At 30.5% G+C, this 14901-nt stretch overlaps 3 protein-coding genes across 4 annotated transcripts; all 3 read right to left on the bottom strand.

Annotated features, from left to right (window-relative positions):
• Nucleotides 1-545: 545 nt before the first annotated feature.
• Nucleotides 546-2800, bottom strand: OCT59_027673 (uncharacterized protein). The gene has a single exon (XM_025319601.2). The coding sequence runs from the start codon at nucleotides 2782-2784 to the stop codon at nucleotides 985-987; it is 1800 nt and encodes a 599-aa protein (XP_025173392.1). The 5' UTR covers nucleotides 2785-2800; the 3' UTR covers nucleotides 546-984.
• A 655-nt stretch (nucleotides 2801-3455) lies between these two features.
• OCT59_027672 (uncharacterized protein) lies at nucleotides 3456-4567 on the bottom strand (the record flags this gene model as incomplete). Of its 2 annotated transcripts, none has more annotated exons than XM_066137150.1 (6): nucleotides 3456-3470; nucleotides 3539-3652; nucleotides 3775-3781; nucleotides 3858-3881; nucleotides 4335-4381; nucleotides 4475-4567. In XM_066137150.1, the coding sequence occupies 6 exons, from the start codon at nucleotides 4565-4567 to the stop codon at nucleotides 3456-3458; spliced, it is 300 nt and encodes a 99-aa protein (XP_065993566.1). The 2 variants fall into 2 exon arrangements, with proteins under 2 accessions (XP_065993566.1, XP_065993567.1); XM_066137151.1 differs by having other exon boundaries at nucleotides 3463-3470; nucleotides 3544-3652.
• Nucleotides 4568-10679: 6112 nt separating this feature from the next.
• On the bottom strand, nucleotides 10680-13895 carry OCT59_027671 (uncharacterized protein; the record flags this gene model as incomplete). Its single annotated transcript, XM_025319603.2, has 6 exons — nucleotides 10680-12274; nucleotides 12351-12431; nucleotides 12532-12719; nucleotides 12810-13262; nucleotides 13337-13741; nucleotides 13815-13895. The coding sequence occupies 6 exons, from the start codon at nucleotides 13893-13895 to the stop codon at nucleotides 10885-10887; spliced, it is 2598 nt and encodes an 865-aa protein (XP_025173395.1). The 3' UTR covers nucleotides 10680-10884.
• Nucleotides 13896-14901: the final 1006 nt, after the last annotated feature.

Raw genomic sequence — 14901 nt, 5'->3', positions numbered from 1 at the left:
ACTACAATATATTAAATTTATTAAATTTTGAGTTTTGACAAACTTTATATGTCTTAAAAATGCTGATTTTACTATAAATTACTAAGTAAATTTAAAAATCTGGTAAATTACTGTAGGCCTCTGTATTTAATAACTACTTACCTATTCCTTAAATATAAAAAAAAAATTGAAAAAGATCGGATTTATACAACAATATATATTTTGACAATGTTTTATCAAAGATCTCAAGATTCTGGAGATGAAATACATCAAAACTAACCTTAACCGAAAAATACACAAAGTTTAATAAAGCGATATTTTAAATCTAAAATTTTGAAATTTTGATGCATAATCAATTAATCCAAAAGTAATTATATCAGCATTTTAAATTAATCATTATTTAAAATATCTCCTGACTCCTGGATATAAAAGGTTTGGAGTAAGATCGGGCTATGAAATACTGTAGATATTTAGGAGTTAAAGAAGCGATTACAATGGATAAAGATAAAGCCAAAAGACCGATTATTAGAAAACACAAGCACCTTTATTAGCGAAAATAAGCGTTTTCCAAAGTTTGAAATCACGACTTATATTATAATTTTATTATTTTTATCATGAGATCCATTTCGTTTAAGAAAGTTATTGTATCTGTCATATGATTGACGTTCTTTTTTTCCAGGTTTTCTGGAAGCACTATCTGTTAAAATAAATTTACAACCATTTCCATGATGAAAAAATAAAAAGCCTTTTTATAAAAGTAAATGTTTTTTATTTATAATTAGTTGAAAAATGAGATTTCGGTTGATTATAAGTTAAAATGGTAAAAAATTAAAAATTTCGATTAAATTCATAAACTTTACGATAAAAAAATTGTTTATATCCCGTTAAGTATTACTATATTTATCGGCATGACTCTATAATACTACTCTATACAACACCGGAGGTTATGAAATTAACAATATGCCAATATTACAGAGTTGATTTCGGGTTTGTTTCCCTCTCTTTTTAAGCGCGCCAGATATTCCACAGAGGAACAGTCTTGCCGAGCTCTCTCTCCGTCGACACCATTTCCCAAAATCTATCTTCCGCGCTCAGTTGGGGCACCTTCGCGAGTTCTATAGCGGCGGCTCTTTCTTTTGCAGTCTCCGAACCAGAGAGCTTGATTCTCTTTTTAATTCCATCCTTGGAATCCGCAGGCACCGGAACTGGGAGGCCGATGCAAAATCTGTTCGGAGTGAACACGCCCGACGGATCATACTTTTGCTTGATTTTGCACAGTCGTTCGTACTTTCCTTCTGGGTTTTGGTCGTAATAATATTGATGAGAAGCACTCAAGTCCAAATCGTAAGATCCCCATAAAACACGACGGTCATGTTCGCAAAATGCGGCCTCCGGCTTTCCAACTCCCTCATCGTTTTTTTTCTGCCACTCTATCGTCTGCTCGTATTGGTAGCTATGGTAAAATGCATCTACCGTGCAGAGAATGTTCGCGTCTCGCCAACTGAACGACGTGGAGTTTCTCTTTCCGTTTTGGTTAAATCGTGAGTTGTTGCCACCAAAATGCTGAATTTGTGCCGCTACGTTGCATCCAACATCGATTGGACCGGAAGTTTTATCATAATTCCAATTGCGTCCATCTTCGATTCGATCGGAAATCCAATCCGTCCACTTGTGTTCCTTGAGCCTCTGGGAATTTGAATTGGACGAGTATGTACGTTTGATGTACGGAAGTTCGAACTCTCGTGAAATTGGAACAATCCAGTGGCCGGTTAACGTAGACATTGGTGTGTGTTCCTTGTCGCTGACTTGGACTTTCCCTTTGCCGGCGACCTGTTTAATTTTGTTGAAGAAGTCCGGATTATAGGTTTGCTTTTCTCCTTGTAGATTGGCCCACTGCGCGAAAACGACGATCATCGGAGGCCAAGCTACCATTTGCTGACCTTCTTTGCGATGCGCCATATCGTAGGTTAACTCGAAAGTCCTAACCGGCGGCTCACTCAACACTGTGATACAATAGTCATAATCGGCAGGGAAATTTTCATCTTCGACCATTTCTACCATGACATCCAATAAGTCCTTGAGACGTTGACGGTCATATGGGTATGCAGCTCTGAGACCGCGAGAATTCGGGTAGTCTTGGTCTCTGAAGACGTGCAGCGTGGCGTGGGTAAGCACCCCAAAATTTCCAGGACTCCCACCTAACACAGCGAAAAACAAATCCTCGCCCTGAGCAACCCAACGCACTTGACCGTCGGCAGTAATAATGCGAAATTTTATGACATTATCCGAGAAGAGCCCGAAACTTCTAGCCAACTGACCGTATCCTCCAGTTTGAATATGTCCACCCAAATTGACGTACTGACATTGACCATGTGGCACAAATCGATTTTTTTCCCTAAGCTTAGCATTGAACTCGCCCAACGGGAAGCTGATACCGAGCGTCACTGACGTGCAATTCTCATCATCCCAATCAAAATCCTTGTACGTCTGGGATAAATCGAGTTGAATGTTTTTTCCACTTGTGGACGACGCTCCGCTGTATTGATGACCTCCTGTGCGCACGGCCACAGCGATTTTGTTTTCGCTTGCGTACTTGATGGCTTTGATCACGTCGCTGTCGTCTGCTGCCTTTATAATAGCCGCCGGTTGAATGATTCCGTCCTCCAAGTGCGAGCTCGATGCATACTGATAGGATTGAGCATCGTAATCAACATCATTACGTTTGATCACCTTACCCTTGAATTCCGGGAACTGATGTTTATTATTTATTTCAGAAACAATCTCAGGAATGGGAATGTCTGCCATTTTAATTGCAAATTTTAGAAATCAAACGTTGAAAAATGCTTGTATTAAATATAAAATTCAGGTTACACAAGGAGATAATAACGTCTGCTTTGATATTGTCTCAAATTGTTATTTAATTTAATTTTCAAAAAGGCGGAAAAAGTAGACGGAGTTGATATATGCATTCTGTTCTATGAACTAAATAAACTAAATATAGAGTTTCATCATTTATTGATATGTGTTTAAATTTTTCCGTCTAATGAGTTAAATAATTAACCAAACATAGAGTTGCATCATTGAAAATCAAGTTTAGATCAATAACTAAATATAGAGTTGGTATCATTAAAAAATTAAATGTCAATATGTGATTAAATTTTTCCGCAATGAGTTAAATAATTAGCCAAATATAGAATTGGATTTACATTATAGTTTTAGATTAAATCGGTATGTGATTCCGTTCAATGAGCTAAATATAGAATTGGATTTCCATTATTGAATAACAAAAGTTTTAGTATGTGTGAGCTAAATATAGAATTGATTTACGCAAAACAAATAATTAAAGCATAAGTAAAAATTAATATTATTGGCTAATTAATTAGTTCCAAACTAGTGTAAACTTTATACAGATCATCATATCATATGGTGCTGACGAACAACAATTATCATAAAAATAAACCATGAGTAATTTATTGTTATAAATCATAATACTGTAATCATTTCAATTATATTAGTAAACCTGATGCGAACCGTTTTAAAGACAAAGAGATGTACGAACTTTACTTTCTGGATTCAGACGATTTCCTGTTGGATTTATTGTAAACTTTGCTACACCTAAACATTTATTCACTTGGAACACTTGTATCGCGTCATGTTGGCAGGTGGAATCTACCTTTCAATATCAACATTTTCAATAGGTGAATTGAGATATTCTTCAAAAGGATATCATCTTCTGTAAATTCATCATACGTTCTCTCACTTCACTGGCGGAAATAGTCACGTGATGATTCAGACTTGGAGACTGTACTGACCAATGTATATTCATTATCTCTGGATGAATAGTAAGTTTTATAAGTTGTACGAAGTGTTTCACATACTTTATCTTATTCAAAAGATAATAGCTTATTATCAAGTATTATTGCTTCGTGAAAAGTTGTTCCAAGTTCATCCCAATATTTATCCAGTTTTAGACACATTTTTTTGCAACTTCCTGGCATTATGCTTTTGTTGGTCTTGTATTTCTTGTATTTTTTTGTGTTTTTTTTTGCGCTTCATTTATTACATTTGCTATCAACAAGAAATATTGTACAAAGATCTCTAAACGTAGGAAGGATTATTTGACGCTGGAGGAAGATTTGTTGCTTGATAAAGATAAACTGGTTTAAATAATGTAACAAATGTCTAAAAAGAGAGTAATTAGTCTATTTTTTTAAAAAATAAATTTATTTAAAGATTACTATTATAATATATGTTGAATTCCAATATGTTATTGTCATCAATTTACTAAAAAGGGGACGCTGCTCTGACAGTCATTTTTTGAAATCCTAATCCACTTAATTTAACATTATCCTAACCCTAATCCTAATCCTAATTCCTTTACCTCTAATCTTCTTACCTTACCCTAGATTTTTGGCGAAATGAATGTGACTCTTTTCCAGCTGCATCAAGACCATCTCTTGTTACTACTGATTTAGGATATGTGTGCACATATTACGTGACGAGATAATATATTTCCATGATTATTAGAGAGCATTTGTGTAAAATGTTGTCCAAATACATTCATGTTAGAAGCATTGTCTGTGGTCATTACTATAATTTTTTTACAAAGGCCGGGATTATTGACAATAATATATACATTATTTGCTAATGTTATACATGTATGTCTTTCATGAAAAGGAATTAAATCAAGTACATTTTCCATTCATCATCAATCCAATGTAAGTATATATAAAATTTTTTTTTTTTTTTTTTGTTAATAACGCGACATACAGTATATATAAAATTAAAATATAAAAACTTTATATATATCTTTTGTATGAAATAGGGGGGATTTTTTTTTGTTAGTAACATGTATTTCTTTGTTAGATTTAATAAAATACAAAAAAAACTACTATTAATAACCTTGAACAAAGAAAATTTTTTTTAATATTATCTTTATTTAGTAATTATTAATATGTACATAGCCACAATTTTTTATTACCATAGATTTTTATCCAATAATGATAAACTTTTTATCCATCTTTTTAAATAAAAATCATCCGGGAGAATATCAAGAAAAATTATTATTGTTATTTAGGAAGTATAATACAATTAAATAATGTATACATAAAAGGAAAGATATATTATATAAAATTAAATCTTTTTTTTTTTATTCTCATTAAATTCTCATCTTTCATTAAAGAAATTAAAGAAATGGATATTTGCGAGGTTACTCCTTTTATTCGTAATAAACATAAAATTAATATTCATTGATGGCTTCATTATGGTCAAAGACAAAAACAGAAATCATATGTACTATTGGTATTGTGAAAAGCGAGATATGTTAAACTGCAAAGGACGAGCAACAACAATTCAACATCATCCTGTAAAAAGCTACTGATCTGCAGAAGCCAACCGAGTTAAAGTTATAAAAACTATCAAATTATTAAAAGAGAGGTCTCAACAAACAAATGACAATCCTGTACAGGTTATCGCAAGATGTCTACGGTCTACCCGTATCATCCATCACGTGATGCACTTCGTCAAACGGTAAGACGAATTCACATTGATTATCCAATAGAACCACCGAAAATATTTACTTAAACTATACTAATAGGTAACTTGTAATGTTTATATAATAAAATATCTCATTTATTCTTTAAAATATCTTTGTCGGTGAAATGATTGTCGGTGAAATGAACCAGTCGTCCAGACCCCTAACTCAACGAACTCTAATGGTAATCTTTCAGCCTAAACCAGCCTTCCTAATCCTTACCCTCATCCCAGCTCTAAAACATCAGTGTTAACTTGTTAACTCCAAATATAAGTATTTTAAATTTAAATATTATTAAAATAAAATAAAATGTAATATTGATTTAAAACAACTCAATTTTTATTTAAAAACTAAATAAAATAATTTACAATAGTAAATTATTGTATTAACAAGTGTTATTAGCCATGTTAATAATATAGTTCACTTTTTCAAAATTTTTCAACATCTTCAACTAATTAATTATGATTTCTTTTATTACTCTCTAGTTTTTGTTCTTCTAGAAGAGAATACTTTTCTGATAGCATTAATTAGATCGTCAAAATAACATCGTTGAAACTAGAAATTTTCCTACAAGTTTTCATATTTTCTGCAAGTTTTAGTTAACACCCTTAGCTCCATAATAACATGTAAATTCGAATAATGGCTTAAAGGAACTATAACCATTGTAATAGGCATCTTTAAAAATAGAATTTTATTATAAAGAAAACAATCCAATTTTCATTTTAAAAAATAATTTTGTGATCAAGAAATGTATAATCAACTGCACCGTATGTATCAAAATCACATGCTCAAAATCCATCACAAAATCACGTGATACCGGATAAATTTTTTTTTATCGTAGGATAGAAAACAAGTCCCCCATTTTCACTATTTTATTTATTTGTACCTTGTAACGCAAAAATAATTTAAAGTAATAGTTATTTATTTTTATATATGTACTCCGTGAAGTTCCCATACAAAAATCTTCAAAACACTTGCAACAAATACTCTTTTTCGGTCATGATCTACCCATACGTTTAAGGAAATACTTTGGGTGAAATTTTAATAATCATTAATCATTACTGATTAATCATTAATGATTAATCATTAGCCATTAGTTATTATTGAGCAGAGTAGCGGCCCACCCTCCCACCTGGCGAACTTGGTTTTTATTTATAGTTAAAAAAAAATTAAAAAAAATTTGTAATCTAAAATGAAAAATTTTTTTTAACGAATGAATTTAAGACATGTAATAAAAAAAAAAATTTTCATTTTATCCGAAAAAAGGTAATCAAAAAGCCCCCAACGACTAATTTAAAAAAATCTCAGCCACATTAAAAATTGTTTATTATTTAGGAAATATTGAGGCTTAATAATATACATTTAAGGAAAAATTTGGCGAAAATCCTAATTGACAATAATAAGTAATTTAAAAAAATTAAATTAAATAAATAAAAAATAATAATAATAAATAAAATAATTAATTGTCAATAATAATAAATAAATTTTCGTGAAGAAAAAAATAATTTTTTTTTTTAGGAAAATGAATTTATTACGTGTCTACATGCCAAACAATTACGTGTTCAAAAAAAAAGAAAGTTAATTGATTTAACATAATTAATAATCGATAAGCCTCCAATGACTAATTTTAATTGTTTATTACCTTCTTAGGAAATATTAAGGCGTAATGAGCTGCAATTATTATTTTATGATCAAATAGTTTTTAAAATTATTCAAAAAAAAAATTTATTTGCGATCTACTTATACGTTTAAGGAATAATTTGGTGAAAATCTTAATTAATTGTGAAAAAAAAAAAATTTTTTTTTACACGTGAATTTATTTAATCGATAAGCCCCCATTAATTACGAAATTTTGATTTTTTTTTACTTTCTTAGAAAATATCGAGGCTTAACCCAGTTATTACAATATCTGTTCATTGAAATGACGTAATGTATATAAATATGAATAGGGTAATTTTTTTTTTATTTATTTACCTTTATTTCAAAATGATATACATGTTACAAATATGGAAATAAAAAAAAATTTTTATCTTCCCACATGAAGTGAAACGAAATAAAATTTTTTCAAAATGTGCTGATTTTTACATATATGCATGTGTTTCATATACTTTTGATTTTCAATTATCGCATTATTTTATTTTTTTTAATCGTATTTGTTTTCTTTCATTGATTTTGATTATTAAATGTATTAAAAATATGCAATCATTTGTTTGCCACGTACACTCATCAGATTTATTAGTTTCCTTAGCTTTTGGTAAGTTGAACATATTTCTTAACGTTGTGTATGTCTTTTTTCCTTCATTAATATTAACTATTCTCCCTTCTTTTCATTTTATTCGTCATTCCACTTCGTCACTTTTTGTAAGTAGTTTTTTCCACCTTTTAACGGCTTTAAAACTTTGGCATCAGTATCCTAGTAAATGGTAAATTATTTTGGGTCTTTTGGAATTGGGAATTTATTTTCTTTAACTAACTATCTTTTTCTTTTTTTGGTTGGGCTGTTCACTTCTTTTTTGGGCTTTATGTCTTTTTGTTTCTTTCTTATAATGCCATGCTGTTTCATCATTTTTTCCATCACTGTTTCATCTCCTATCATTCTTTTTCTATCTCCATTTTATTCCATATATTCTTTCATCTCCATTTCATCCTATATCATTTTTTCTATCACCATTTCATTCTACACCGCTTTTTCATCATCATTTCGTCCTTTCATCACCATTTCATCTCCTATCATTTTTCCCACCACTATTTCGTTGCCTATCATTCTTTTTCCATCTCCACTTTGTTCCACATTATTCTTTCATCTTTCATCTCTATTTCATCCTATCTTTTTTTTTTCATCGCAATTTTGTTCTATATCACTTTATCATTATCATTCGTTCATCCACCATTTCGTCTTATATCATTATTTCTATCACCATTTTGCTCTATATCACTTTTTTGTCATCATTTCAACCTATACCGTTCCTTTAACTACCATTTCGTCTCCTATCATTTTTTTCTACCACCTTTCGTTCTATATTGCTTTCCATCATCATTTCATCCCATATATACTGTTCTTTTCATTACTATTTCGTCTGAATCGTCTCCTATTGTTCTTTTCCATTACCATTTTGTTTTATATCACTTCATCATTATCATTTCGTCTCCCTTAATCACCATTTCATCCTATATATCACAATTTCATTCTATATTGCTTTTTCATCATCATTTCATCCCATACTGTTCTTTTCATTGCTATCTCGTCTCCTATTGTTCTTTTTCCATTACCATTTCATACTATTGTTTCTTATTACTCTTTTTGTTCTTTATTGTTCTTTCTTATTCTTTATCACTCATTTTGTCCATTATTATTTATTTGACTGGGGTGTTCTCAAAAATTAAAGATGTACGCAATTTTTTAGTCGTGTAAAATTACATAAAGTTAAATAAAATATTTAAATTAGTTATTGGTTAATTATAATCATGTGACACCGGTGCTGACCACCACTCCACCAGTGGTGATAAATAACAAACTTCTTTTTTAAAATAATAAATAAAATTTAAACAATACATCGGGTGAACTGATTTTTTTTCATTCATTATTCTAACAATAATTTACACCATTTACGATAATCTCATGTAAAAAAAATATCATCCTTGAGATTTCTAAAATTTAATTTAAATTCAAATATAATATGCTCCGATCCTTTGATCATTGATCCCATGATACTATTAATTAATACACTCAAAATTTGCTCCCTTCAGTCCCGAGTTCTGTGGTGGGTACTGGAACAAAAAAAATACTGGCTAGTTTTTACTTTAAGCTCAATTACTGTAAAATTAAAATTTCATACACTTGATATTTATTCAACTTTAAATATTAATAGATAATAAAATAGAATTCATATTTCATATTATATGCAGTATTAAGAAATAATCATTTCTGCGTTGGTTATACTTTATTTTGTATTTATGGTTGTGACCACTTGTGGGATAGAACTATAATAATTAATGTTATCGTAATTATATCGCACATTTTTATAGTGTATTTCCTCTGGCTATTTGGTCATTACCTTTACTATGAACATATTAATTATTACAGGTTTAGACTATTCCAAGTATTATTTGATGTATTGAGCGTAACATTTTGAACGTTCGTGGTAATATTAATTCCTATAAAACGAGAATAATTTTTTTATGATAATTGGGTTAACAGCATCAAAATCAACTTCAATGGCAACAGAACCTTCATTAGATCTCGTAGTCTATGCAGCTGGTTCTGTTGTGGTATTATATATTCATTAAAAAAATAAGCAAGTAGGTTTCTTACATGCATCATCAACCGCTTCTCCATCACCCCCTTCAAATCAAGCAACAGCAGTCTCAAGTATATTCACCTGAATTTTTAAGGTTCTTGAAAACATCTGACCTTCCTCCTGGTGAATTAAAATTAAAAGTAAGAGTTCCAATTATATTTCTGCGAAATTTGAATCCATCAGGACTCTGCAATGGTACTAGGCTAATTATTCGTGATCTTTAAAGTAAAGTAGTTGATGCAGAAATTATTACAGGCTCTTATATTGATAAACGTGACACTTACTTTCAATATGTCCAAATTCAGCTACGTGCGAACGTAGATTCTCAACCTTAGGGTGGCTTTTCGAGAGACGTTTAAACCTCAAATTAGCAACATTAGAATCGTTGTGTAAGTTAATTACTTATTGGAAGTCTAATTCCAAAACGGAACTTGGTTATTATGGGATCGATCAAAGGAAAAATCTTAGTAGTGATGATGAAATAAATTCTGCTTCGTGGTCGAATGCTTTCCCAAACAGTCATACTATCACCAACGCACAAACACACAAAATCGCTAATTATAACAGAAGGAGCTAATCAACAATGATCTGATCTTTTGTCATAGTCCAAACTCTTCCGAGAGTTTTATACCTTAAACCCTGTTAAATTAGTGTAGACACGTTTTTAGCATGGTTGAGTTATATGTCAAAATAACATACATGGGGCATCAAAGTGTGCCCAAACCTTCAGATTTGGGAAGTCTGAAATTGAAATTCTGATTTATTCCCAAGTTTATCTTGTATTTGATCATCATAGATAATTTTTGACACGATTTCAAACATACTCATAAATATTTGTACAATATGTTCAATCTAAATTGAATTGTTGGAAACAATAACTTTTATATACACTTATAAAAAATAAATTATAGTAGATACCCTTTGTTTACATACTGTAGATCAATAAATAAATCGCTAAAGGTAAAATTAAAATGAAGAAATTTACTAGACAATGATCTATTAAAATCACTGGTGAATGTCACTTGTTTTGAGAGGTATGTAAAAAAGAATACGAATATGATATTATTGCATAATCTATCTTTTAATTCCTTGTATAACACATAAACTTGATGCAATTTGACTAACGAGAAAAGCTTCAGCCAAATCTCCTAAACATTTCCGTGTATCATTGCCATAACTCAGACCAAAGTTCTTTAATACCTCAGCAAATTCTTCTCGATGACTTACAACTGCTTTTTGACGTCCACGCCCTACAACTATTAGATCTTTTTGTTTGACAATTTCCTCACCACGTTTAACAGCTGTTTGTAAAGGCGTTGAAGAAGAAATTTCCCGAAATTTAATCCTAGGATTATCTATTAATTTACCAGTATTTACTTTGAAATATTCTGATAGTAATAATTCATCAGCTTCCCGAGATAATTCTTGTTCTACACCGGAATTAAGGACATGATCCGAAGTTGTTGACATTTCATGTGCGAGTGGTGGTCGTTGTGGTTCAATATCATTTTGTGGATTAAAGTGAGTTACGAGTGGATCAGCCCTACTTAGTGTTGCGTCATTATCTGTAGGTTCATTAGTTTTCTTTATTCGTATTACTGTGGCTGTAACATTTGGGTGATTTAATAATCGAACAACAAAAGATAAAGCTTCCCTATCATCAATTCCTCCAAAGAAAGGAAAGTAAACATGTATGTCTAATCCATTTGGGAGTGGTGTTTGTAATTTTCTAGTTCCTACTCCAAGTCCTCTATCAATTAAGAAGCCAATACATACATTAACTTCACTAAAAACTCCTTGAACAAAAGAAGCAACTTGCGAACTAGTTAGTTTCTGTTCTTTGGGTACTCCAAGAGGATTTATAGGATCATCGACAATAGAACCTGCACCATTCCATGGAATAATAACTATTTCGGATTCTGTATCTTTAACACTATCCGCGACTTGTCTTGCAAAATTTTGAAAAGGAGCAACTGTAAGGTTGGCCTTGATATTTACAAAATTCAATTGACCAAACATACGAAATACATTCATTATTGGATCACGTAATGTCATTTCTTCAGATTCATTAAATTTCATTACATCCGAAATACGTTGTTTAAGCTCAACTATTCTTAACGCATGAACAACGAGTGGTTCATTGCCGCCATGTTCCACCACAGTTGATGAATTAACTGGTGCTAAACTAAGTTCTTCTTCATGTAAATCACTCTTATTTATAACAACAGTTGATTTAGGTAAAGGTTGTAATAATTGTACTAAGGACATCATAGCTGGTAACCATTCAACCTTGTTCAATACAACTAAAAGTTTGCTGTAATTGGTTTTATGTAATAATTTATTAACAGAACTTTGAGAACCAAGACCAAGTTTTTCATTTCTACTAATTTCCAATTTTTTTTGATATTCGTTTGAATAAATCCAAGTTGCAAGAGGAGATGTTGTAACCGTAGTAACAAGAGCCCTAATGAAAGAAGATTGAAGTTAATGATATATATATATTTGTTGTTTGATGTATACACAAAGAAAAAATTACTTACATTACCACCATAACAACAAATATTTTATCATTAATAACTTTTGAATCATATCCAATATTAAGTATGATCAATTCAACAAGACTTTATAAAAAAAAATATTAAAGTTGAAATCAGAAATCAGAATATAAAAAGCACATTATTCTGAATTTTGTAAAATATAAATAAAATATATTTTACTTACCCTTTACAACTCATAAAGACTCCAATTGTCAAGGATTCTCTAATTGTATACTTATTTAATCTTGCCATTGATCCACATCCAATAATCTTTCCCATCATAGCACATAAAATTACTACAAAAACCCAAAGCCAAATTTTTCCATCATTCAATAAACCTAGTTGAGTTTTTAATCCCGATAGAGCAAAATACTATGATATAAAAAAATGAAAATCATTAATTAATTATTTAATATAAAATATTATTAAAGATATAAAATTAAAACGGTGTAAGTTACATACGACAGGTAAAAACAATACATTGATCAGATCTTCGATTTTTTCCGTAATTCCAACAGCAAATCCACCTTCATGTGGAATAATTACACCGATCATGAAGCCACCAAGAATCGCATGAACTCCAATTATACTAGTCACAAAAGCGGAAACAAGTACAGTAGATAACGTAATAACAGTCATGGATAAGGTAGGTCCATTCTCATTGCTACCAGTTTTAATGATCAGTTTAATTAATATTGGACGAATTATCATGACCACAATAAAAACCCAACCAATACAGAGTAAAAAGACATAAAGGGCTGTTAAGTTATTTGATGAATTGACCAAAGAGACGACCAATGCTAATAAAATCCATGACGTCACATCATCATTAACACTGGCAGTTAATGCTGCAACTCCTACTGGAGAGCGAATTACTTGAAGTTCTGATAAAATACGAGCAAGAACGGGAAAAGCCTAGAATAAAGAAAAAAGAAATATTGAATTGAATAATGACGTAAAAAAAAAAGATGAAAAAAAGTAAGACTTACGGTAATTGACATCGCTACACCAATAAAAATTAAAAAAATCGGAAATTTCTCCGTTTTATCGGTAAAATTATTGTATAATCCATAACTTACAGCCGATCCCAACGCAAAACACAGACTAATACCACCAGCAGAAATACTAATGGCAGCTTTAGCATTTTTCAAGATTGCTTTTGGATTCATTTCAACTCCAACAATGAATAAGAAAAGAACTAAACCCACATTTGCAGCTAAATTAAGTTGAGGTTTAGATGCATCAGGAAATATAGTATTCATATAACCGGGGATTCTGCCAAATACTGAAGGACCAAGGATAATCCCACCAATAACTTCAGAAATAACACGTGGTTGTTTTAAAGGAGATAATACAATATTAAGGAGACGCGTAAAGGCAATAATGATCACAACCTATTTAAAATAATTAAATTTAATAATGTCAAAAATTATCGTGATTAAAGAAGTAAAATTGACTTTTAATTACCTGAATAATAAAAAGTGTTAAAGGATTACTGGGACTATATTCAGTAGGTATAACCCCTGATAAGACACCACCTTCAGACATTTTCTTTAAATTAGGGAGAAATTACAATTCCGTATTATGTTTTGTTTTTAAAAGAAATGTTCCTTAATAATATGATTCGCTAAAAAAAAAAAAATTCGTTAGTTAAATTGATTCGTGATCATGTGACAATGAACCATTAATAAAATACGAATGTTTTTTGACATAATTGTTTGTTTATTACCTTTGAACAATATGATAGGATAATTAACCGATAATAAAAAGTAAATAATAAATATATGTATATTTTTCATTACAAGCAATCGCTTAACAAAATCTTTGGCGTACAGGTTAATTGAAATATTTTTTTTTTGAAGTAAATAATTCGGTATACTAATTATACAAAATTATACAAATTTGTTTATAGATGAACAAAATGTCAACTAGGAAAAAAGGAAAATTTTTTCAATTTAAAGGCTCTATTTGAACTATTATTTTTGTACGATATATGACATCAAGATTTGCGCTCATCATGTTCGTCGGCGGCGATGACGAATTTAAAGAAACGTTAATTCAAATTGGCTGAAAAAAATTAAGCTTTTAGTAGTAGCGATCGACAATTATTTATTTATTTATTTATTTATTTATAAAGACATCGATTGGGATTCAAGGGTAACCATATAGGCCCAAGTTGTGACACAAAAAAGATCTTAGGCATAATCAGACCATGATTTTCAAAGATATCTATACATAAACGTTATGTTAATACAGTCACGTGACTTTGTACCATGTCTTGGCAAAAATTTTCTTTATTATAATAGGGGGTTTGATTTACTGTAGCGCCCCGTTACTGTCTTTATGTTAAAAATAAAAATAGGGGTATGACTGATAATCTCATTGTTCGTAAACAAATGCATTTGCAGGCTATTCTAAAAAAAAAATTTTACGGATAAAATTATGTATGTTGCAATAATGAATTTCGGACAGAATTATAATAATTTCGACTAGCATTATTCTTTATTTTGACCGATGCTATGCTAATACTGCTTAGTATAACCGGATTATATTA

This window comes from Rhizophagus irregularis, chromosome 7, assembly GCF_026210795.1.
Source record: "Rhizophagus irregularis chromosome 7, complete sequence".
Lineage (NCBI taxonomy): Eukaryota > Fungi > Glomeromycota > Glomeromycetes > Glomerales > Glomeraceae > Rhizophagus > Rhizophagus irregularis.
Note: the sequence above shows the minus strand (reverse complement) of the source record. Positions and strands in the feature narration are given on the sequence as shown.

Excerpts from the sequence above, each read along its gene's own strand:
- OCT59_027673 (XM_025319601.2), bottom strand. The coding sequence starts at position 2,784 with ATGGCAGACATTCCCATTCCTGAGATTGTTTCTGAAATAAATAATAAA.